The following is a 25,311-nucleotide window of genomic DNA, read 5'->3' as shown; positions in this document are numbered from 1 at the left end:
CATACAAACAAGAGATATCTTTTTTCTATCTGTTTTCAGCAGTAACTCTTTTAAATAGGTTTTGGATTTTGGTGAATTATGACTCAATACACTCTGGCCCACACAGCTGCTTAGGCAGCCAGGTTCTCTCATCAGAAAACATTAATAAACCAAGTTTTGTTCATGTCCCCCAGAAACTCCCATTCCTGACTGACACAGCCTACTAGGACATGCATGGGAATCAGCGGAGAGAGAAAAGGCAGGATCAGATTAATAAAGGCTATGGTGACCTCGCAAGAACCCACATGGCAAGTGAGCGAAGGTCTCAATTTGCCTATTGAGAGAGGACCAAGGGTTTCTTACCCCTGCTGTTTATAAAGAATTATACATGATGGGGCAGGGAGGCTGCATTTCTAAATGCATTCACTTCAAATAGAATTTTAATATCACTGCACTATGTGATAAAACGGCGAATGCAATGTGCTGTAAACAAAAGCACATAACAAATAAGCTTAGCACTCCAGGATAAATCATCAGTTGAATCAAGTCAAATACTCCTTTGTAGAGCAACAGACCACAACTCTATCAAAGGCTGCTTTAAAGCCCACTACATAGCCATGAGGTCAAATTCTGCCTTTCCATCTACAAGTTTAAACCTCTTTTACTTCAATAGGAATTGTACATGCATGAAGAGGACAAAAGCCCTTTCATTTGTGCATACTAAATGATAGAATGCATGCTGGAAGGATCTTCTCAGTCTCCAAGTTAAAGAGGTAGAAAAATGATGTGTTGAAAACATTTTACAGTTTGGCAAGAAGGTGTGCTGACTCTGAAAACAATAACCTGTGCTCATGCTTAACAAAAACAATATTAAACTCGCACACAAAAGGAAACATGGAGGCAATCCACTGAAACCTGCCAGGCACAAAAAGAACAATGTATAGATTTTACCCTGGATCATGTTCTGAACCTAGCCACTAGCCTAAAATTTGGGTTAAGAAACATTTAGCATTGGACAGCAAAGTCAGTTTTACTAACCAGGTCACATAATAGGATTAACGCATATATACAGGAGTGCAGGGCTTTCTGGTGCCAAGCCATTACGCTTTTGCAAAATGAGTGTGAAATTTTGTGCATGTACTCATGTATACAATAATACCGTTACCCTTCTAACTTTACTATCTGTTAATATAATCAGTTCAAAATTCTATGAATGAAAAAACTGAATAGATCCTTTGGAATGAATGTGAGATCTTTAAATATTACCAAAAGAGGAACAATTGCTGAAGGCTATATTAAATAAACAAGACTTAAAACAGGAGAATACAAAATGGCAGAACAACACTCCGTGGAAGAAGAATGTCACATTTCAGGACGGTTTTACTTGTTTGCCTAAGGAAGGGGTGGCAAACTTCTTGTCTATTGGAGGAGTTGGAGGATGGATGGCGGCTAACAGATTGAGGTTGAATCCTGACAAGACAGAAGTACTGTTTGGGGGGGACAGGAGGCGGGTGGGTGTGGGGGACTTCCTGGTCCTGAATGGGGTAACTGTGCCCCTGAAGGACCAGGTGCACAGCCTGGGAGTCATTCTGGACTCACAGCTGTCCATGGAGGTACAGGTCAATTCTGTGTCCAGGGCAGCTGTTTATCAGCTCCATCTGGTACACAGGCTGAGACCCTACCTGCCCGCAGATTGTCTCACCAGACTGGTGCATGCTCTGGTTATCTCTCGCTTGGACTACTGAAATGCGCTCTACGTGGGGCTACCTTTGAAGGTGACCCGGAAACTACAACTAATCCAGAATGCGGCAGCTAGACTGGTGACTGGGAGCAGCCGCCAAGGTGATATAACACCGGTCTTGAAAGACCTACACTGGCTCCCAGTACGCTTCCGAGCACAATTCAAAGTGTTGGTGCTGACCTTTAAAGCCCTAAACGGCCTCGGTCCAGTATACCTGAAGGAACGTCTCCACCTTCATCGTTCTGCCCAGACACTGAGGTCCAGCGCCGAGGGCCTTCTGGCGGTTCCCTCGCTGCGAGAAGCCAAGTTACAGGGAACCAGGCAGAGGGCCTTCTAGGTAGTGGCACCTGCCCTCTGGAACGCCCTCCCACCAGATATCAAAGAGAAAAATAACTACCAAACTTTTAGAAGACATCTGAAGGCAGCCCTGTTTAGGGAAGCTTTTGATGTTTAATAGGTTATTGTATTTTAGTGTTCTGTTGGAAGCCGCCCAGATTGGCTGGGGAAACCCAGCCAGATGGGTGGGGTACAAATTAATTAATTTATTATTATTATTATTATTATTATTATTATTATTATTTGTTGTTGTTGTTGTTGTTGTTGTTGTTGTTGTTGTTTAGTCATTTAGTCATGTCCGACTCTTCGTGACCCCATGGACCAGAGCACGCCAGGCACTCCTGTCTTCCACTGCCTCCCGCAGTTTGGTCAGACTCATGTTTGTAGCTTCGAGAACACTGTCCAACCATCTCGACCTCTGTCGTCCCCTTCTCCTTGTGCCCTCAATCTTTCCCAACACCAGGGTCTTTTCCAGGGAGTCTTCTCTTCTCATGAGGTGGCCAAAGTATTGGAGCCTCAGCTTCACGATCTGTCCTTCCAGTGAGCACTCAGGGCTAATTTCCTTAAGAATGGATGCGTTTGATCTTCTTGCAGTCCATGGGACTCTCAAGAGTCTCCTCCAGCACCATAATTCAAAAGCATCAATTCTTCGGCGATCAGCCTTCTTCTTCTTCTTCTTCTTCTTAGCCAAATGTAACTGGGCATGGGACCCTAATAGACCCATGAGGTCACTTCCCCAAAGCCACTTTCATCTACACCCAAAAGGTGATGATGGAGCAGCTTCAGCTTGGACGGTAATGATTTTCAATCTGGTTTCAAGTCTGGTTTGGGGTACTCAAACTGCTTGGTGCCCTGTGCTGGGAGAGGAACAGGCAATAAAAATGTTGATCCTCTTTGACATCTTGGTGACTTTTGACACCATTTACCACACTGGAGCTACTGCCAAAGGGTGGTACACAAAACTCTTAAATAAATAAATTTATTTGATAAGTCTTTCTTCCACTTCTTGCTTTTTTGATGACTCATATAATCACATCAGTCAAACTGCACATATCTTGTCATGCATATATTTCCAGGTCACACAGAGAAGCCCCATCCCCAGACACTTCACAACTTATTGCCAAGAGCTTCACTGGTTAAACTAGTTCCCAGTATGCCCAGTAATACTGGTATTCTTACTGCCTTGCAATGCATGTCATGGAAGGCTTAGACCAGTCAATAAGCTACATATGAAATGTATCATCTCTCCTCAACAATATCAAAACAGCAACAGGAAATTCCTGAGTCCGCTCAGATACCGCAAAGTTCAGTGCCACCTAGGGACATATAATTACACTATTTACTGAGTATATCCCTAAACTATTACTATATAATTGGTTCTATATGTAAGTTAGGCGCAATCACTAACTCAAATACTAAATGACAAGCAAGTTGTTACCCACATATATTCATGTAAAATTCTTACATCAACTAGTTTGTTACAACAGCTTTCTGTCTACAACTACTACTACTTTAATGAAGTCTCACATAACTCCAACACTAATTCTACTGTATAAAGTGAAAATATATAGTTTGTTACGTTATAGTGTGCATTATCTAATACTGTTGTGGCTAACAGCTTCAACAACAAAAGTTGTGAAATTGAAAGCAACTTCACAAATAGTCTTTAAAGCAATTCCTAATACTTTGAGGGTTTTTACAATCAAGCGGTTATAAAATTCTGATGCACAGCCCACCAATTCAAAACTGAAACAAAATAAACAAAAGGATTCAAGCAAAACATACCATGCAGTAAAGATTAGTGTGAAAATGTTTGTAAAATTCTTAATTCTAGAGCAATAATTGTGTTCTAGCAAAAACAGCAAAGAGTTTTATGGTGTCTTAAAGACTAACAGCTTTATTGGGGTATAAGCTTTCATGGGCAAAAACCCACTTCATCATAATGTGTTATCCTTATCTACAGAAAAAAGTCAGTCACAGGTATTCTTTTTCTCAGTTAATACAAATATGGAGTTCATCACTGGAGTAATTCCCACCAGTGCCTTTATTTTTATTATTTGATAAAATAGCTGCTAATACTTGGGGGGGAAAGAACAACACTCAGTTGCAGCCAGTCATGTGTAGCAGAAAATTTCCCAATGCTTTATTTTTCCAAGGTAAATTCTCCATTTTTGAAGTTCCTCAGTAACAATGAATGGGTACGAATTGCAAATAAATATTATGCAATACGGTTAGTTACAAAGTAGTTAGCTTTGTTTACGAAATACAGTACAAATAAAACAAACATGCTGAAGTAAATAACCTTCTAGGGTCTCAGAACTTTTTCCAATGAAAACTGAAAATCTACAATACAAATTACTATATGCAAATTTACTTAGGAAAATTTTCTAATTCAAAATTATGGACTCAACTAAAAATTGCAATGATTACTAACAATGCGATCCTGACCTATGGTATCACAAACACCATTTAGACATAAATCTTGAGCCCTAACATTTTCTGTAATGGAGAACTACAAAGACACCACAGAACAAAACCTCCTACCAGACCTCGCAAACAATAAATATTGCATCTTTTACTAAAGTGGCACCTCCTAGATTTTAAATTATGAAGCCACAACACTGGAAATGTGTTTCCTTGTAGAGAAGTAACTCAGTCATCAGACTCTCATCAATGCTGAAGATTGTATGCTCACTGCTTTTCATGAAGGTTGTTTAATAAAGAAATAAAGAAATAATTCATACTGTTTTGTCAAAACTGGACAGAATAACAGCTCCTGCAGGAGAAATATCCAGCTTTCGACTCGGACATGCCACAAATACTATGCCACCTGATTCTAATACCACATTTTCCACCTACTAGATTGTCTGAAGGCATTTTCAGTAGGGCTGTGTCATTTCTATGTTTAGAACATGATCTTACAGACCACAGGCATCTAGCAGACTATGAGTATCAAATAATTATTTACCAGCAGCAGCAGTGGTAATAGCAGCACTATAGTCATTTTGACCCTGTATAACAAAATGGATCATTCGCCGTGCAGTAACCTTTCCTTAAGGTTCGCTGAGTATATCATGACGACACAAATGAGACCCAGACCTATATAGATCAAGTAAGGGTGGACCCATAATGCACAAGGCCCATGTATTTTTCTGAGTCAACCAAATGTTTCTGGGTGGATAATGAATTTTGGAGGATATAAATTAGGGGGAATAAATTTAAGATGGCTTTTCCTAGATGATTTGGGAGTGATGGAGAAGTGTTAGTCAAATGGAATTAAGAGTTATTTGGAGCAGGACCTGTGAGGAAATTAGTTTTGGGTAAATGAATTAAAAGATGAACGGATTTCAGGTGAACTAGAGTGGGATGCAAATGAACTTACTCTGAATTAACTGAATATATAGAGGTTATCCTGATCGAAAATTAGTGAGCTTGCCTTTTGTAACATTTAAATTATACATTTGCATAAACAGATATAACTTGGCATATGCAGATATTACGCAGATTTGTGTCTACGGGTCTGTGCCCTGTATCTTTCAAGCAACTAGCAATATCCTGGGACCATTTAGATATCTTAACCACATATAGCAGAATTAGATCCACAACATCTGGAACTATGGAAAAGTGAGGTAATATGTGACCATAAAACTGGTTTAATTACAGGTAGATGATTCACCAGATTTATTGTGTCTGCCAAGAGTAACACCAGATTCTCCAAGAAGCAAGGCCTTTTACATTAGGAAAGGACTCTTTCCCCCCATTTAAATAGTGACTGTCCTATTGAAGAAAGACTGTATTGTGGTCAATTGTATACTTCACCCTGCATTTCTTAACAGACTTTGGTGACAACTAAGTTTAATAAGAATTAATATATTTTACCTCTTTGTTTCCTCTCTGGACTATGTTTAAGAGGCCATTTTGATCCACCTGCAGCCACTGAAATCCTCAGCAGATCTGGTTGCCCATTTCTGTAGGAAGCTAAAACTGACCAATGAAGTGAAAGTAAAAGAAAAATATAGAACTTAGAAAAATGTAGTTAGCTTGTGGCGTCTAGAATGAATTCAAAATTATGTCTGCCTGCCCGCAAATGATCAGACACGTGTCATTGCAAATAACTCCTGTGTCCTTTGGTTACAGCACTGATACATATTTCCATTTTTTTCCCTTAGCTCCCTTCTCAGTCATTCCCTTCTAACATCTGCATGCCAGAACGTATGCACATTGCATGACTGAATCACATCTTTAAGAAATGTTTCTAGTTAGCCCACAGCATTTATTCAAGAAGTACTTATCATATGCTTAGGACCCCTTCAGTGTGTTTGTGTGCATGCACACACAGCAAAAACACTGCCATGTAAGCTGTTTGACAGTGGAATGGTCTCCTTCAGGAGGTTGTGGACTCTCCTTCCTTAGAGGTTTTTAAGCAGAGGTAGGATGGCCATCTGTCATGGATGCTGTAGCTGAGATTCCTGCAATACAGGGGGTTGGACTTGATGACCCTTGAGGTCCCTTCCAAATCTACAATTCTATGATTCTATGAAGAAAATGTTAAGTACTATGGTATGTTTACACCTGGCAACCCACACATAGATTTTCATTAGATGTGCTTTCCACAGAGGAATTTTGTCATATCTGAAGCAGTGCTTGTAGAAGTGCCCTCTTAACAGTACACCCCTAAACATGACTACTCAGAAGTAAATGACTTTTTGTTAAAAGGGGCTCACTCCCAGATAAGTACATGTAATATGGCACACTGGAACCCACAGTGAACAGTAATGAATGTATCTCATTTATTTCAGTGTTGAGTACATATATTTGAGTGAAGGACTGCAGTCACGGTGCCTAGACCTTCAGTCCTGCCACTGCTATAAACTCTGTTTATATAAACAGGCTTGGACAAATGCAGAATTATGATAATATACTCTACTCAAGTAACTATATATCTGATTATTTTCAGGCAAATTGCATGCACATTCAGAATATGTTTGAAATCTTAGCTTGTAAACTTCTTGTAGGCTTTTTTTAAGTCCTATTTTTTTTCTTCCTCTGACATTTACAGCAATGATCCATTGCAGTTCCTCACAAATATGTGAAACTGTGTGACATAATTGTCATCAAATCAATCAAAGGAGCTTCTCATACTTCAATTGCAATAATGAAAGGAACTGTTCTCTAATGTATCAGGGTTTGGCACAAAACGAGGAAAGATTTTTTCATCTGGAATCATTTTCACACTGCTTATTATATAATTATTGATATTAATATAACTAGCCTTCTACAAAATAAGATTGCATCCCCATAACTCCAAAAAAATGATGCCACTTGATAATGACACAACTTGGTTATTGATATTTTGAAGGATTTACAAATCCTGAAGACATGGATTGGTTTGGATTTAATATCAAACTATGGTTTGGTGCTCTTGCAATCCTGGTTTGTCTGGTTTGGAAATACTTCCTCATATGGTGTAGAATGAAAACAGAATGCAGAACATTCATTAGGTAACAAAGGCATAAACGTGGGTACTCACGAGGAACTCATGGGAAGAGAAATAGGGTAGAAAAAGATACGTATCCCCCGCCCCAAATCAGTTAGACGATCCTTCAAAAGCTTGGACGATTTCTGCTAAACATTAGGTGTTAAGTGCTGAGCCAATTCAAGACTACCTTTGCCTGGAGGGTACCAGTAGACTGAGAGGCCTTTAGAGCAAATATGGGAAATGTGTGGCTAGACTACAACTCACATCACCTCTAACCCTGGGGTGGGAATAGGCAATAAAGATACAGTTTGATTCCTCATAGCCAGAGTTAGAGTCCTGGCTGCCAAGGACCACACCTGTGTCCTAGGTTTTTTCTGCTGCCTTGTGAAAGAAGAACAAGGGTGAGGGAGGGTGTCTGTCATAGGTAGAGGCCATTACCAACCCTTTAGCATTTCGCCCAACCCCAATTTCTCAACTTCTGTATTAAGAAGCATGGAAGGGAGGTTACAGGTAGGTTGATAATTACAGATTTTCTGTGTAGCAGACTCAGATTTGTCAAATAAAAAGGGTTTCTTTGGCTACGTTCAAAGCAAGAGGAAGAACAAGCAAGCAATAGGTCCCTTGAGTGAAGAAGATGGAGAAATGCTATTGGGTGACAGAGAGAGGAGCTGCCTCTCTCTTCACCCAAAATGAAATGATAATGGTAATGATTATGTTATTTATATGCCACCCATCTGGCTGAGTTGTCCCAGCCACTCTGGGAGGCTAACAACAAATTATAAAACTACAGAAAACATCAAACATTAAAAACCTCCCTATACAGGGCTGCTTTCAGATGTTTTCTAGAAGTCAGATAGTTGTTTATTTCCTTGACATCTGACGGGAGGGTGTTCAACAGAGTGGGCAAAACTACCGAGAAGGTCCTCTGCCTGGTTCCCTGTAACCTCACTTTTCACAATGAGGGAACTGCCAGAAAGCCCCCGGAGCTGGATCTCAGTGTCCAGGCTAAAAGATGAGGGGTGGGGATGCTCCTTCAGGTATACAGGGCCGAAGCCCTTTGGGGCTTTAAAGGTCAGCAGCAACACTTTGGATTGTGCTCAGAAATGTGCTGGGAGTAATGGATTCTTTAGCTGAGGTTCCTGCACTGCAGAGGATTGGACTAAATGACTCTCCAGGTCCCCTCCAACTATTAATTCTATGATTCTATTAAATCTGATTTTGTTTACTGATAAGAGGCAATAGTAAAGCTAGAAGATACAACATTGTTAAACTATAACGAATAAGACAAACTGAAACCACAACAGCAATATCCTATTTTGAAGTTACTGTATGCTCATAATGTATCTCTTAGTATGGAAATTGAGAAATGGGGGCTGCAATAGTTCTCAGGAAACAAGCCAAAGTGGCAAGCCACAAACTTTCACGTCTTAAATATGCATAACTCTAGATCATGAATCTCAACACACTTTGAGCCATAAATGCACTTCAGCAAAGGGCAGGAAGAGATACTAGAACAACTACTGAAACATGTGTATAGATTAAGCACCAATTGCACCATCAATTCTACTTCCTAGGAAATAATAGTAAATAACATGAAATCCTAATGTGATTAATACCAATAATAAATAAAGGGGTTTTGTGTAAATAATATAAATAAAGGTAAAGGTAAAGGTACCCCTGACCGTTAGGTCCAGTCGTGGATGACTCTGGGGCTACGTGCTCATCTCGCTCTATAGGCCAAGGGAGCCGGCGTTTGTCTGCAGACAGCTTCCGGGTCATGTGGCCAGCATGACTAAGCCACTTCTGGCAAACCAGAGCAGCGCACGGAAATGCCGTTTACCTTCCCACCAGAGCAGTACCTATTTATCTACTTGCACTTGATGTCCTTATGAACTGCTAGGTGGGCAGGAGCTGGGGCCGAACAACGGAAGCTCACCCCGTAGCGGGGATTCGAACTGCTGACCTTCTGATCGGCAAGCCCTAGGCTCTGTGGTTTAGACCACAGCGCCACCTGCATCCCTGAAATAATATAAATAGCTTTCAATAAAAGAGCCAAATGGTTCTTAGGAAACAGTTAAAACACTAGAAGGCGAATCATTTCAACAGAAATTACACAGGATACAATCCATTCACCCTTTGCATTTACCCCATCACTTTTCATGCATGGGGATTTCTTGCCACTGACCCATCCCCTCTCAGCAGCCCTCCTGTGGCCAAAAACTGCACTCACAGGACATTTACACATGCTCAATGGACCTCAATGGACACATGCTCAATGGACCTTTCCATAACCCTCTGTTCGCCTTAAGTACCATCGCAGCAAAACACAGCTGGAACTCACAGTGGAAATGCCTTTGTAGGTTTAAATGGCTTGCAAAATATAGTCTATTTAACTCCATTCATCCATGTACCAGTACAGCCTTATGTCAAAAAGTGTACAATAGTGCAATAGCTGGATTCCCCCACTCTTTTCAAGATTCCAGCACTCAAAGAGTTTCAGTCTTCCATAGCTCAGATCTCAAATAAACTTCCTTAAAAAGAACTTAAAATTGTAGTTAATCTGTTGACATTGCTAAAAGTAGATCTGGACATAAATTAAGTCATAGCTGGAAATATGAAACACGGGCTGAAATTCAAAAGACCTGAGTTATTCAGCAGCAGATGCTGAATCCACTTTTTGGAGATGAATCGAGGCTCAGAAGGGCTAGCTGGCTGTAGAAAGTGCTCATATATCACACCCATAGGCAACACAGTAACTTTTTAGATAGCAGATAGCACATGGGACCTGAGAGTTCTGCTTCCAAGCCCTAGCACAGGCTGTTGCATGGTCTTGGATACATCACTTCTCAGCCTTAATTTCCAATCTGTTTTTAAAAAATGTGAATAAAGCCTTGCAATTTGCTAGTGGTGGGGAGCACTTTCCCTAGTGAGTAGGACGGACGAAACGTGAATTGAAGTGACACACCATGTATGCTGCAACGGTTCTTTATAATCCCTTCTGAGTTTGCAAAATCTCAGAAAACAAAACACAAGTTTTTCAGCTATTTTTAATGAAATTAACCAAAATCTACACTTCCGACATTTATGCGATTTCCAACATTTAAGCGATTTCCGCCCAGACTCTGTTTAAAAAGGCCATATGGCAACCCTATATAGTGCCATTGGAAAAGGTATACTCTACTGAATTCCAGCATCATACTTTGGACAGAGAAAAGAAGACTGCCAGAATCCCAAACCGCAACACAGTTTTGTTGCATTTTACAAAGTTCATGATATCAGACAGAATGCCATTAAGGTAAATGTAGATATTATATATAAACGCCATATATGTATCCCAAAGAATATCATCTCTATTTGAAGCCAACAGCGCTTCAGAATCTCTTTCCTTTATGGTCAGCAACCCATAAAACCTCCACTTCAGCAGCCAGCTGTCCAACAAGTCAACTCTCCCATTCAGACAGAACAAACCTGAATGAAAGAAACACAGTACTTACCAAGCCACCACAAATGCTGAAGATTGCTGTGTGCATTTCCTGTGCATTAACATGCCCACGGTAGAAGCAGTGGCGCAAATCTGAGGGGGGCTGCCTTTCAGTGGCCCCCACATGTACTTCAATATAGTGAGGAGCGATGAAGCTGGTGTCAGCACTCAGATTCAGCTGGAATACCTGTCCATAGGCACTGAGGCGGTAGTGAGTCCTGAAAGGGATGGGTTCCACACCTGTCTCCATGCTCCTTTTCCTCCTTTTGAAGTGGTGAGTATGAGGAAAAGTTTCTCCAAATTCATTCACCCGCGTAGGTGTCACTATTTCATAGGACGGCAGATGTTTCACCAAAGTCTCTGCAACAAAACAGCAAAGGTACACACTTTGAATATGGTGCAGATTCCTGATACAGGCATGGGCCCACATCACAGTCTGCTGCCTACCAAAGGAGACAAGGCTAGACTTTCTGTTCTTTGGGAAAACCAGTGCAATACAATCTGCCCTTTTGAAAGCAGAGAGGTTGAGCAAATAATCTGCACATGCACCAACTCCAGATAGGATTGGGGCAAAAGCCCTGGTCAAGCACTTTGGCGATCCATTGCCGGTCAGTGTAGACCAGGCATGGCCAAACTTGGCCCTCCAGCTGTTTTGGTACTACAATTCCCATCATCCCTGACCACTGGTCCTGTTAGCTAGGGATGATGGGAGTTGTAGTCCCAAAACAGCTGGAGGGCCAAGTTTGGCCATGCCTGGTATAGACAGTAATAAGCTAAGTCGGCCCAATTCTCTGACTCAATCTTTCGGTCGTCATGGTTTGAAAAAGATGTACAAACTAACAATGGTGCAATACATGCATCATCAATATACAAAGGGCAAAAACAATGGCTTTTGCTTCACTCATACCTGACCTTCCTAACAATACAATACAGGCTATTTTCTGGCTACGCTCCTACGCACCATTTTAAAACTTGAATAATGATGATGTTAAGTCACCAGATGAATAAAACCAGTCCAAAATCTCAGGGCTCTTTCTAGCATTAATTGGGTGCTAACTGATTAAATTTTGCTCAGAGAACACATACTAAAAATTAACGAGCCTAAGTTAATCATGCTAATTCAGTGGGCTGACCCGGAGTAAAACTTAGCTGAGTTAACACTGAAGGTCTAGCATATTCCAAAACCCATCCTATGATATAAAAGTGAGAAAATGTTATTTCCTCAGGGGCTTATGAATTAATTCTGACGTCCATGCAAGAATAAAAGAAGGCCAGCAGGAACAGGCACTGCTCCTCTTTTCCCACTGAATAACTAACTCCAAACACAACCCAGGACAAATGTCTTTCTTTCTTTTTCTTTTTCTTTTTAATAAATGAATTTTATTAGTATTTTCCACACAACAATGTCTTTCTTATGGGTGCCTGAAATGTTTTTTGCTCTGGCCTGTCTGCCATAGTGTAACCATGTACGAGGACGGGGAGAAAAAGGCCTTCCAGGCGGGAATGCACCTGAAAGAGACAAGCGCCCAGCCCCAGCCGGGCTCTGCCTTCGCCTCAGCGCGCGCCGCGCGCTTTTCCCGCACGTGCGAGGCGCCTTCCCCACGCGCACGCGCGCTCGCCTCACGCCGCTGTCCCTCCTCCTCCGCCGCCAGCGCAGCGCCAAAGCCTCGGGTTCCTAGAAAGCGGCTGCTGGCGGAGAGGGGCGTGAGGCGAGTGGCCGGGGACCTGCGGGGCTTTTCGCGCGGGTGCCCGAGCCCGGGCGGGCGCGCTCTTCGAACCGGCCGGCTCTTTTACCTTGCTTGGGGTGCAGGCGGGCTTCCCACGTCCTGGCGACGAGCAGGGCGGCGAGGTACAGCAGCCTCGCCAACCCCTCCGGACCCCGCATGGTTCCGCCTGCCTCAAACGCCTCCGGCGCCGCTCCTTGCTGCCTCAGCGGCGGCCGCGGCAGCTACCGCAGCCGCTCGCCGGCTGGGCCGACCTCGGACGGCGCGGCTCCCTCATGTTCCCGCGGCGCCCGCGCTGCGCCCGCCGCCGCCGCGTCTCCTCTTCCTCCTCCGCCGCCGCCGCCTCTTCCTCTCCGCCCTGGCGTCCCCGCTCGCCTGGGACTTCTTCGCGAAAGGCGACGCTGCCGGTTCGGCGCGCCCTGCTGCTGCTGCCGCTGCCTCTTGCTGCCGCCGCTGCCGCCGCCTCCCCTCCACGTTCGCTCCCTCCAGAGCTGCTGCTGCTGCTGCCGCCGCCGCCTCGCTCTTTCCTGCCGCGCAAGGAGGGAAGGGTGCCAGCTTCGCGGACTCTCCGGCCACCCCGGGACCCCCGACATCAAAGACTCTGCCCGCCCCCTTGGGGCAGGGACCTGACCAGCGATTGGAGGAGTCGCGGCGGCGGCGGCGCTACCGACTCGCTCGCGCTCGGCTCGCTCTCGCGCACGGAGCAGGCTCGAGGTTGCGCGGCTGGCTTGCCAGAGGCGGGTCGCGGAAAGCAACCGGCCCTGGAAGCAAGGCGTGCGGTTCTTTATTCCTGCTTATAGGTAGCCTCGGGAGAATAGAAAGGGGACCCGTTGCAAAAATCCACCTTAAAAGTTCTGGGAAAGAAAGCACGAGAAATCGAATCCCAGTTGGGTTCTAGGGTTGCCAGATTTCGAAAAGTAAAAAACCAGGGCACCCCGAAAGTTCTTAGGAAGACCCCAAGTTGCTGAACGCTTTTTTTAAAGGAAACCACCTAAATCATTGAGCTTTTTAAAAGGGAAAGACGTGGGGAAAAAAACATGATTTTTCGATTGACTTTCCTGAACTCCAGGACAAAGCACCACTTTTGGGAAATTCCCTCCAATGTCAATTCCGCCATTGAAATCCCAGTAGTGTCCAGACGTATGGCAGTCCTAAACCCATAGAAGGCAGCCAGAACAAACCCCCAAAGTAAAGCAGTAAGTCTCACTGGACTGGGCAAAGATGCTTGGGGAGGAGAGGGGTGTGCAATCTAGGTTGATGCTTGTCTGCTACTGGATTTTTTATTTTTAAAGAAAACACTAGGTGCTGGGGCCTGGATTCAGTGGTGTCCTGATATCTGTAAGTTGTGTGGCATTGGCTCAGAAGCCACAGCCATCCTTCCAAGAGTCTGCGAGGCAGAGTTGTGGGAAGCAGTTTTGTAGCCCACACAAAGAGGATGCAGTGCCATCTTCTGCCTTTTATCTAATGGGCTCTTGTTTCTTTTTAATGCCTCAAACTGATAGTCCTCAAAATACTGCACACCTCCAAGAGGAAGTATGGCGTCGGATATCTTGGGATGGGATAGGATACTTTGGGCTGAATCCAGGTTTTCCCTCCCCCCCCCCAACAAATTATCATCACTGTGATGATGCCACCAAAGCTTGTATACAGTGGTACCTTGGGTTACTTTTCACTTCAGGTTACAAACTCCATTAACCCAGAAATAGTACCTCGGGTTAAGAACTTTGCTTCAGGATGAGAACAGAAATCGTGCTCCGGTGGCACGGCGGCAGCAGGAGGCCCCATTAGCTAAAGTGGTGCTTCAGGTTAAGAACAGTTTCAGGTTAAGAACAGACATCTGAAACGAATTAAGTACTTAACCCGAGGTACTACTGTACCTTTGGGGGGGCGGGAATAAACAACTGCAATAACTTCTTCATTTAAAAGCAGTGTCAGTTAAGGCTGACAATACACAGTGCTTCCTGCAGTACTGTAATTAAGAATAAATAATCATAAAATTGTAGAGTTGGGGACTCTGAGAGTCATCTAGTCCAACCCCCTGCAGTGTAGGAATCTCAACTAAAGCATCCATGAAGATGGTCATCCAACCTCTGCTTAAAAACCTCCTAGGAAGGGGAGTCCACCACCTCCCACAGGAGTCCATTCCACTCTTGAACAGCTGTCACTGTCAGAAAGTTCTTCCTGGTGTTTGGTCGGAATCTCCTTTCTTGTATCTTGAATCCATTGGACTGAGTCCTACCCTCCAGAGCAGGAGAAAACAGCTTGCTCCATCTTCCATGTTTCAGCCCTTTCAATATTTGAAGATGGCTATCATATATTGCAAATTAGTGATGCTTGTTCAGTGGAGTTTTATGGAAGAATGTTCTGAAATGAGGGCTTTCAACTATAACCTATTGCTGCCAGGTAGAAGGGACCAGTTTTTAACTGATACCCTAAAATAAATGATATTTGATGAAAGTGTTATCTTCAGTGATACACAGCTGTTAGAATATAATCTTTGGGTTGCCCATGATTTTCATATCCCACCTTTTACCAATTAAGAATTAACCTAAGGCAAGTAACTATGCACACAATGTGGATTAATATTCTCAAACCTTTAACATTAAACCATTGACACTTTTTTCTTATAGTGCTCCAAAAAAGTTTTTGTCAGATGGTTCAGACTATTGGACTAGGTCAGGGATGGAGGACCCTTTGGTCTGTGGGCCTAGTTTGGTTGCTAGGTCTCTCAATCTGTTTCCCAGCATTTGCCATGGACTGGGATAAGGATGAAATCTGTGCCTACCCAGTTCAACAGTGTTGATCTGCTGAAGGGCAGGGATGGTCTGACTTTCATCTCCATCGTGGTATGCTGGATGGAGAAGTTTTAACCTCCATGCCTCACACACAACAATTGGGAAGACACCCCCCCCCCATATTTACGTAAATCATCTGATGAGTGATGAATGATGGTTCATCCCCATTGTGGCACACTGAACAGGAAGGGTAAAACCTCCCCCGTGTACCACAATAGGGATCAAAACTGGACCTTCAAGGGATCCACGCCAGTCAGCTGAGGAGCAGGGAGCTTCACTTTTCATTCCTATCCCAGCGCATGGCCTCCCTGCCCACCTTGTGTTAGGGATTAATACCAGGTCTTTCCCACTAGATGATCCTTCCAGGGAGGAGAAATTACAGATGTGGTGCAGCTACCAAGGAGGCTCTGCTCCATAAGAGTGCCAGCCTGTCTTCCAGCTTTATTCTTCAACAGTAGGGATGAGAATATGCAACACAGTTAAGGGAAGGAGAATTTAGACTTATTACAGTACTATCTTTCTCCATAGATCAATAAATACTTTTTTTCTTTCTTTTTTTACAAAATCCATTCCCCATTTGTTCATTGTAGGAGGGAATGAGAAATCCATTGCTCTGTAATTATTCTAGCGAGAAGTAAAATACAAAAACATTCATAGCTTTGACTATGTAGAAATTGATTGTTACTATAAACAAAGTTAGTCTGATGAAATCCATAGAAATATGCCAAGTTACACATCCTGGAACCATAACTTCTGGTGTGGAAACGTTTTCCATTTCTTCAAATCTGCGTGCATATTGTTGTTGCTAACAAAGAATTGCCTTTGAGAAAATAGTTCCAACTGCAGTGAAATGAATCCATCCACTTACATTGTCTAGTAGAAATGTATGGAATGATGTGCCTATGCCAGTTCCTTCAAAAGCCTGTGTATCAAAAAACAAAATCTGTGCTTATTCATACTTTCTCCTTTCAGTTAAAATTGCAGTGATTTTTAGACCTTTTCAGTGGTGATGTATGCTGAAATGAATGTCCTGGAGATTCCCACTTAAAATTCCCCTGCATCTTACAAAGACACCATTGTATCCTAGTACTCAGTCCATTAGCCCTAGTAGCTTTGGGGGGAAAGTTCTCTGAAGGGGGAAAAATATTCCCAGCCTGATACATTGTAGGTACATCTACCCATACTCACCATTTTACCAGGAGAAAACTGTTGGACTGATAAAAAGCAGTACCTACTTTTCTTTGGCTCCATCAACATTTCTCTGGCCTTTTGGTGTATATCACCATAGTTTCTTCCAGATTTATATCCCCCCTTTTGAAAACACTGGTTCATAGTTATCCCACAATGTGTTGCTATGATTAGAGACGAAAGTAGGGAAGAACTCACTCTGTGCAAGCAGAGAAGTAATAAAACTGCTTCCTGCTTCTGTCCACGCTGCAGGTTAAATTACAGTCAGAATAACCAGTGCTTGATGTTTGGTAATTAAGTCAAACTGTAACTGAATTTGAAGGAGTTGCTACTGGGGAAATATAGGACATAGGAGCAATTCAAGTAGAGGTTGCACTTCTAAAACAGGTAAAGAAAAAGTGTGCATAAACCTCACCTTTAAAAAAAAGTATTAAAATCTATGACTTCACATTCCATGTGAATGAAGGGGCAGGTTATAAATTCTAAAGATAGACAGGTGTTGGGTCTGGCATTCCAGTATGATAGTTGCAAAACTGTTGCCAACCCATGCTACAAAAACTCAAGAAATCTTTTAACATTCTAATTTTTTTTATCACCCTTTTAGTTTATTAGGGATGTTAACCTTTTAAGCCAGCCTCCTTTTATTAAAATTTAAAAAACAAATATAGGCAGTTTGTTATAGTGATATTAGGACTATTAAAATGCACTGTCCTTTTTTAGGTTCACAAATGACACACACAAAAAAATCGGTTTAACGAACAGGTGCATGTTCCTCATTAAAAAAAAATTAATACAGAAAAGTATGAAAAAAGTATTTACTCCGTGAAATGTAGATTCTTAGTATTTTGAGTGCACATTAGACACTAATACCTGCAATTATACCTGCAGCAGTGTAACAACATCTTAAGATCTTACATAAGGGTTTCTCAATACTCAAGATTCCTGCTTGAGTGTGAGATGTGCAATGCCCTGCAATCGTCATGTACTGTAAGCAGATACCAAGAGCAGAGAATCAGAAGCTGGCAAATGGTTACTTCGTTTATGCTGTCGGGCTGGAAACAGCAACCAGAGAATGGCACTTCAGCCTTTTTTGGATCTCCTTCAGCACTGTACAGCTGTTATGTCAGCCGGCGGGAATTTTCAGCTACACAGGGGAGGGGATGGAAATACAGGTCAGTGCAGAATCCATATATATATATACGCGTGCATGTGTGGAAAGCAAAGAACTTGCACGAGAATTGAGACTTGCTTCACACAAAACACAATCATGAAAAAATACCGCTTACTCCATTACTACGGAGCTAGAAAGTTTGGACTGCCATTCTGTCCTGGAGAGTCTTTTACTTCTAATCCTTAAAAAAAAGAAGAAGAAAAAGATTACAGTTGTCATGAGCATTCTGCAGCTGTTATCTTGGTGAATGAGAAATAGCTCTCACAAGGAATAGATCAAAATCATCCTAGTATAACTCCACTCACATCAGCAGTATTCCTACAGAGTTCAGTCTGGCTCATAAAGGTTTTTTCTAATGACGGATCCCATTTTCTTCATGATGTTCTAGGAACAGCCATGATAGTTCCACAGTGGTTTCATAACACTAATATTATATAATCTTACTTTCCACAATCCCCCCCCCCCCCGAATCTATAGGCCATGAATTATTTTATTTTATTGACATAATAAAATCAGAGAGTTGCAATAAGCACAACAAAACTGGCTAAACCACAGATTCAACATAAAGTTCTCCAGTAAAACAAGTTGCCTCTTGAGTCCTTTGTTTAAAGGTTAGGCAAAGTTTAGTCAGTGTATAGAATGTCCTGCCTCAAAAAGAGCTTGGTGATCAACTATGTCTCTGCCAATTCTATTGTTCTGTGCAACCCAGTCTCAAGAGACCCCAGGGATTCCCATACTTATCCAGGATTCAGATTCCTTGCTATGAAGGTCAGTGGAGACTGTGATATGTTTATTATATATGTTTCTATATATGCAGATATGCCACCTGATCACAGGATAGAGGGGCTCAAGGCATTAGCACCCCAATGGATCTTGCTTCCCCATTAGGGTTCCAGGAGAGCCCCCAAAAACAGATGCTGGTCTTACATGGGGCAGAGATGTCTGTTTCTCCAGCTTCCATCATCACCCAAAACTCACAGACTCTTGGCTTATTGTTCCCCATCCTAGCTAAGTGAGGTGGGAAAAGGCCCATCCAGTTGTCTCTATGGCATGCATCTGAAACTGGTTCTCACTCTGTGGCCCTTAGCTTTATTCTGAACAAATTGGTTTATGTGTGTTTCTTCAGGAATTCCATGTGCTTTTGGTACATCTCTGACTCTTCAAATTCTCCCTGTGAATGTGGCTTAAGTAACAGTCAGAAAGTTAACTTTCTCTTGAGCCTGGCATGCTGCCGACATGAATTATGTGCACTCTCTTTATAAGACACACGAGTGTAGCATACTACCATTGTGGAAGCATTTCCACGTGCATACATTTTATACAGTTTCCACAGAGCTGTAGAACTGGACGCTCTTAATTCTGGACCCAATGCTGTGATGAAAAAGATGACAGTTTCTCCAACAACACTCACTGTACTTCTGGAATTTTCAGCTGAAGCACATAGGATGCATTGTTGACCGTATGGAACAATCTGCCTTTGTGTCGTTCAGTGGTGGGTTGCAGGGATATTCCAACCACAGAAAAAAAGATACTATCAGAAATATGGTAATGCTATGCTATGCCTTTCATCTCAAAATAGAATCTCATACATCTCATGCATATCACACAAAAGAAAATAAAAGTGACATTTCATGTCAATCTAGGGGAGGGGGGAGAAATTCAAAGCACACCTTCATAAACTTATTTGAATAATGGGCAGCTAATTTTTAAATAAAGGGCAGCTGAATTCGCACCCCAGTTAAGTCAAAATAGTACAGCCAGTTAACCAGATGCACCACTGGCAGAAAAGGAGAAAGGGTGAACGAGGCAGAAGCAGCGGCGGTGCTGATTGTCGGGTGGATTCAAGGCTAAATAAGAGAAACAGCCATACACATGAAAATATGCAATATATCCACTATAGAGACCATTATTTTACCCAAAGCATTTGTTTTAGCAAAATCACACAAAGTAATCTGTACTAGGGGTGGGGAACCTGCAGCCAGGGATTTGTTTCGACACCTGAGGCCCTTCCCCTCAAACCATGCTGTCCTGCCCCAGAAGTGATGCCATTTGTGACTATGGGTGTGGGGCAAGTAGAGATGCACAATTACTTCTGAGAAACCATGCATAGGATTGTGCTACGTGTAGCTTTAACAGTGACCAGCGGCCTGCTGATCCCAGGTTCTCCCTTCCAGCAACCAGGCCCTTAAAAGACAACAGTTGGATCCCCGCACCCATTGCTTCCATCTTGCTGATTCTACTACACTTCAAATGAATCAACAAAAAATGCTGGGGAGGTGAGCACGGCTATCAATGGGTCTTCAGAAATGTAGTAATGTATGGTTGCCATACATCCAGATTTTCCCGGACGTATTCGGAATACAGTACTGAAGTCGGCAGCAGTGTCCGGGTGGAAATTGGATGTATGGCGGAACTAAAAATAGCTCAACAACTTTGCCCCTGCCCCCCAAAAAAGCTTCAGCCTTAAAGTTACGTCTAGACACTTGGTGTTCCAGTATTCGTTTTTACTGCAGGGCATTGTAATAATTTAGCTGCCACACTCCCTAAATTTAGATCCTTAAATCTTACTGCTCTGGGACTCAGACCAAAAAGCCCCACAGTACATTGTGCAAGAGATAAGAAGAGAACTTTGTTGCTTCCCTTGGCCTGTTCTATCTGTGTGGTGCAGTGAATTGGGTACAACCAGTTATTCCACGCAGGGAGTTGAGGAGCAACTGGCAGAGTTAGAGGTCTGGAACAGAGGTTCATAAGAGCGTGGCATTACATCATGCTCTGGTTCCCAATTGGTGGTCCACAGGCCCCCAGGGGGGTCTACATAACCCACCCTTGTGGTCCATGGCACCATTCACATAACAATAAACTACCACAGAGATATCAAAATTGTGGGGGGCCATGGTTTGGCTTTTGAAAAACGGAGTCTGCAGTTCTTGGCTAATTGGGAATCGCTGCTCTAGAGGTTGCCAGGGTGGACATTTGCCAGTAGGGTAAAAAAGGAGGAGGAAATGCATCATAATGCCAATTTATGTGTATACATGAAAATTTAGAAATATGTTTTACTAATTGTTTAGGTTCATTTATTACAGCGCTCTTAATTTAGAAAGCCCCAGAGTAGTCAATTACTATGGTATAGTGGAGCAAGCTGTTCTGAGGTAACTGCTGTTCGGGTGCTAATTGCTGATGAGTCGCTGTAAGGGTCCTGCCCTCCTTCCTTATGGTTCTTCACCTTTAAACTGGGCTTTGAAAATGCATCTCTTCAAGAAGGAGGCAACTCCAAACAGAGCAGATGCAGGGAACCTTAGGCCCAGTGGTTGAATGAAGCCCTCCAGACTTTTCTAGCTGGCCCTCAAAACTCTCCTCAGGCCACACACCTCATCTCCTCTGAGCAACCCCTCACTTGCCCTGCTTTGAGCCCCAAGTGTCTTGGTCTGACTGGAATGTGCCCCTGGACTCTGAAAACACCTTTTGCTTATCTGATGGAAGGACATAGAGGTTTGTGTGTAGAAACTAGCCTACAGTAGAAAAGAAAAATGTACCTTTGCCTCTGGCCCCAACCAACACTGGCACATGTAACTCTCAGAAGGTTTCCCAAAAGGGAACATGGCACTTGGGATACAAAAGGTGTCCCATCCCTGAAACAAGAGGACCGTCCTGCGTAAAGGAGGACACATGGCCACCCTATTTATCAATGCCCCATCATTCGAGAAGTGATATTATTTTGCAAAGCATAACAAAGGAGATCAGATGCAGCCTCAGGGAATTATCAGTTCACATGGCTTTATTTTTCCAGGTTAGGGGGCTCGACTGAGGCTGCCACAACATGAGAGCCCTCAAATCCTAGAGCCAGTGTTGCCTGCCATACACACCAATAAATGATCTACAATTACAAGAAAGCTAAACAGTGTGCTGTTACGAGTTACAGTCCACTTTCCAAGTACGGCATGCTAATTCCAGACAGAGTTAGTAACTATCTTATACAGAGAGAGAGGGTGTTTCTTTCTTTCTTTTTCTTTTTCCAAATGCAAAGGGCACCACATGGCTCCTCTCCTAAAAGTCCATGCCAGGAAAGTCATCCATCAGGATATTCTGAATTCAACAACTTCTGTTACACTTTACCCCATTGACCTGATAACTGTGCCAAATAAGGTGAAAGGGCAGCAGGCCAGGGGTGAGGAAGAGGCAAGGAACTTTTGGTAGTTCGTGCTGATGGCAACAATCCAAGCACATGCTACTATCTGCTATGCTACTATCTACTGTGCTTGTGAAAGCTGCAAGAGTACAGCAAAAAGATTTTTGCAAAGAGTTTTGCAGAATGCTCACATTACAGGGAGGACAGAAGGAATCAACCACCTCACCTTTTGTTGCAGACTGGCTCAGCCTCCCGTTAGCTGTTAGAAGACAACACAAGGAGGGGGGCACAATTTGACTAAAACCAGAGGGAGCCATAACCCCGACACTTCCTCTAGAACCCAAGCCCAATTTTTGGCATTTACTTCACTAAATTCAGTGTGCATTTTATCTCATCTCTGGAAATCTGAAGCAATATTAGAAGGAAACTTAGCTACCACCAGGCAGGAGAAAGTGAAAGATCATAAGCTATTTCAAAATAGTTTGCAACCTCTGTGAGTTCCTTGCCTTAGACAGGGGCCCACGTCTCCAGTCTCCCACTTCCTCCTTTTCAGTCAAATGCCCTTCGCCTTTCTTTCCCTTCATTATGACCCTTCCCATCATAAAATTAGTCAGTTGCAAAGTCAGACTTGCAGCATAATGCTACAGTGTGGAGTGTTCCTGATCAGGATGCTGCCTTCCATACTCCTTCCCGCCCAGTTTTCTGCCCATCTTCTCCTATCCCCCGCCCCGCAATAATCAGTCAGCATCCCATGGCCGCTGTGCGTACTCAGATTTCATCATGGCATTTTGGGGTACCCCAGTTTAGGAATTTCAACCTAAAGATTATACTTCGGCAATTTTTTGGGTTCTCCTAGCTTGCTGATATCTATTGCATGAACGCTGCTACATACCGTAAGTACCAATACTTGGAGAAGTGAGATCACTGTTAATATATATGATTACTGAATTGTTATCCTGCTCTTCAAATAAATTCCCAGGGCAGATTATGAAGATATCATAGAAACATAAAAAGACTCCAGAAGTGGTAAAAGACTGTTTTCCATCCAACTGTTGCTGAGCAACAGCATGTGCTCCCTTTCTTGTAGAATTAGCAAAACGGCAGATGAAGGAATACAGACACAACTGAAGCCGGACTGGAGGGGTGGAAGACAGCGAACTCCATGCAAAATGCCCTGAATTGGCAGGCTGTGGAATATTTGTGTAAAATGAACATTTTCCCTCCATGGGCACTTCCAGACTGTCACTATTTTTGAGTCAGATCCAATCGCATACCAGAAAATTCAGGTTGCACAATTAATGCTGATTTGCAGCTCTTGCGCAACAAATCCCAAAAGATCAGGCTTTTTTGCCACAAGGAAAGTGATGAGGAAATCAGAAGTGTGGAAGAACCTTTGCTTTGATACATCATGGAGCCAACACCATCTAATCTCCATGCAAACAAATTAGGATAAATGCTCAATAAGCAGGTCATCTGGAAGTGTCCTATATTGCCACAAAGACCTTTATGGGGTGGCTTTTTAATTTTAATATGCAGATTCTAATTTTTATCGGCAGCAATAAGAAGCAGCATCAAAAGCAAGCAGCAATATAGATCTATGGAGACCGGAGCTGGACGATAATTTTTTTGGAAGTTGAAAGTGGTCTGAGAGAACGGTCACTTTCCATAGAGTGCATGCACATCATGAAGAAGAAGAAGAAGAGTTTGGATTTGATATCCCACTTTATCACTACCCTAAAGAGTCTCAAAGCGGCTAACAATCTCCTTTGCCTTCCTCCCCCACAACAAACACTCTGTGAGGTGAGTGGGGCTGAGAGACTTCAAAGAAGTGTGACTGGCCTAAGGTCACCCAGCAGCTGCATGTGGAGGAGCGGAGACACGAACCCGGTTCACCAGATTACGAGTCTACCGCTCTTGACCACTATACCACATAGGTGTACACTACACTGAGGATGGGCTATAGCTCAGTGGTTGAGTGCATGGTTTTCATGCAGAAGCTCCCAGGTTCAGTCCTTGGCATCTCCATCAGATGATAGGAAGGATCTCTGTCTGAGACCCCAGAGAGTCACCACCACTTAGAGTGGACAATAATGGGCTAGATGGACAAATCATAGAATCGTAAAGTTGGAAGGGTCCGGAGGATCATCTAGTCCAGGCATGGCCAAACTTGGCCCTCCAGATGTTTTGGGAATACAACTCCCATCATCCCTAGCTAACAGGACCAGTGGTCAGGGATGATGGGAATTGTAGTACCAAAACATCTGGAGGGCCAAGTTTGACCATGCCTGATCCTAGTCCAACCCCCTGCAATGCAGGAATCTCAGCCATCCGATCTCTGCTTACAAACCTCCAAGGAAGGAGAGCCCACAACCTCCCGATGGAGACTGTTCCAACAGCTCTTATCAAAAATCAACAATATGAGGCAGCTTCATGTGTTGTTTTGGCCCACGTTGGGAGGTTTTTGGAAAAATAAGAAGCATGCGACATCTGTTTGCTAGAGGCACAAGTGGGCAAAATGTTTGCATCCTTCCTCCTTCAAGTTCCCTTCTATCTGGAAAACTATCACTTATGTCCCACTGCTCTGTTTGAATCAGTGGCTCACCAGAATAGAGATATATTACTAGAACTAGAATTTGCCTAGTCATTTGCCAAAGGATCAAGTAACACCAGCATAACTGTCATCATACATATATATATATTCACAGCAGCATCACTCAACGCTGAACTTTAATGGTCCAGGTTGCTAGCAAAACAAAACTAGTAACTCAATCTGGCATCCCATGGAGTCAAGGGAGTGTTTGGCACTGATTGTGGCATGGCAAGTTGAAATCTTCAGTTATGGGAGAGGGCTGTGTGTGGCTCAGTGGTAGAGCATCTGCTTTGGAGGCCAAAGTCTAAGTTTCAATCTTTGGCATGTTCAGGTGGGGCTGGGAGAGATCCCTGCCTGAAATCCTGCAGTCAGTGAAACAATACTGAGCTAGATCTACCAATGGACTGACTCAGTTTAAGGCAGCTTCTATGAAATTCTGCTGAAATAATGCAAAGTAGAAGCTTGATCTTAACACTGGGTAGTTTGAAGCAATGGATGCCTTCCAGATCCTTAGACACACCTTCAAAGAGCCATACAGTGGAGCCAGCTCAATCGCAAAACACTTGACACTGTTTTTATAACTGTTGAAATTAATGGAAGAGCATAGCCCACTTTTCACATCTAATTAAACTATTCTGGGAGAGACTGCAAGTTTCCATGATATCTGTTTGCTAAAATTACATGCAGATGGTGCCGTGCAC

General features: G+C 43.0%; 1 protein-coding gene across 4 annotated transcripts in view; it reads right to left on the bottom strand.

Moving 5' to 3' along the window:
* Nucleotides 1-16,069, bottom strand: part of ADAMTS20 (ADAM metallopeptidase with thrombospondin type 1 motif 20) — an 82,291-nt gene extending 66,222 nt beyond the window's left edge. The window contains exons 1-3 of one of the 4 annotated variants that reach the window (XM_081022244.1): nt 14,038-16,049; nt 12,811-14,000; nt 11,030-11,376 (exon numbers count right to left, since the gene is read on the bottom strand). In XM_081022244.1, the coding sequence (XP_080878370.1) occupies nt 11,030-11,376; nt 12,811-12,901 (438 nt within the window). In that variant the 5' untranslated portion in view covers nt 12,902-14,000; nt 14,038-16,049. Of the gene's footprint in view, nt 1-5,935; nt 6,041-11,029; nt 11,377-12,810 lie in introns of those variants that run through there. The other 3 variants (XM_081022245.1, XM_081022243.1, XM_081022246.1) reach the window with 3 other exon arrangements.
* Between the last annotated feature and the right edge of the window lie 9,242 nt (nt 16,070-25,311).

Source organism: Podarcis pityusensis (genome assembly GCF_964106645.2).
Source record: "Podarcis pityusensis genome assembly, chromosome: 10".
NCBI classification, from domain to species: Eukaryota; Metazoa; Chordata; class Lepidosauria; order Squamata; family Lacertidae; genus Podarcis; species Podarcis pityusensis.
Note: the sequence above shows the minus strand (reverse complement) of the source record. Positions and strands in the feature narration are given on the sequence as shown.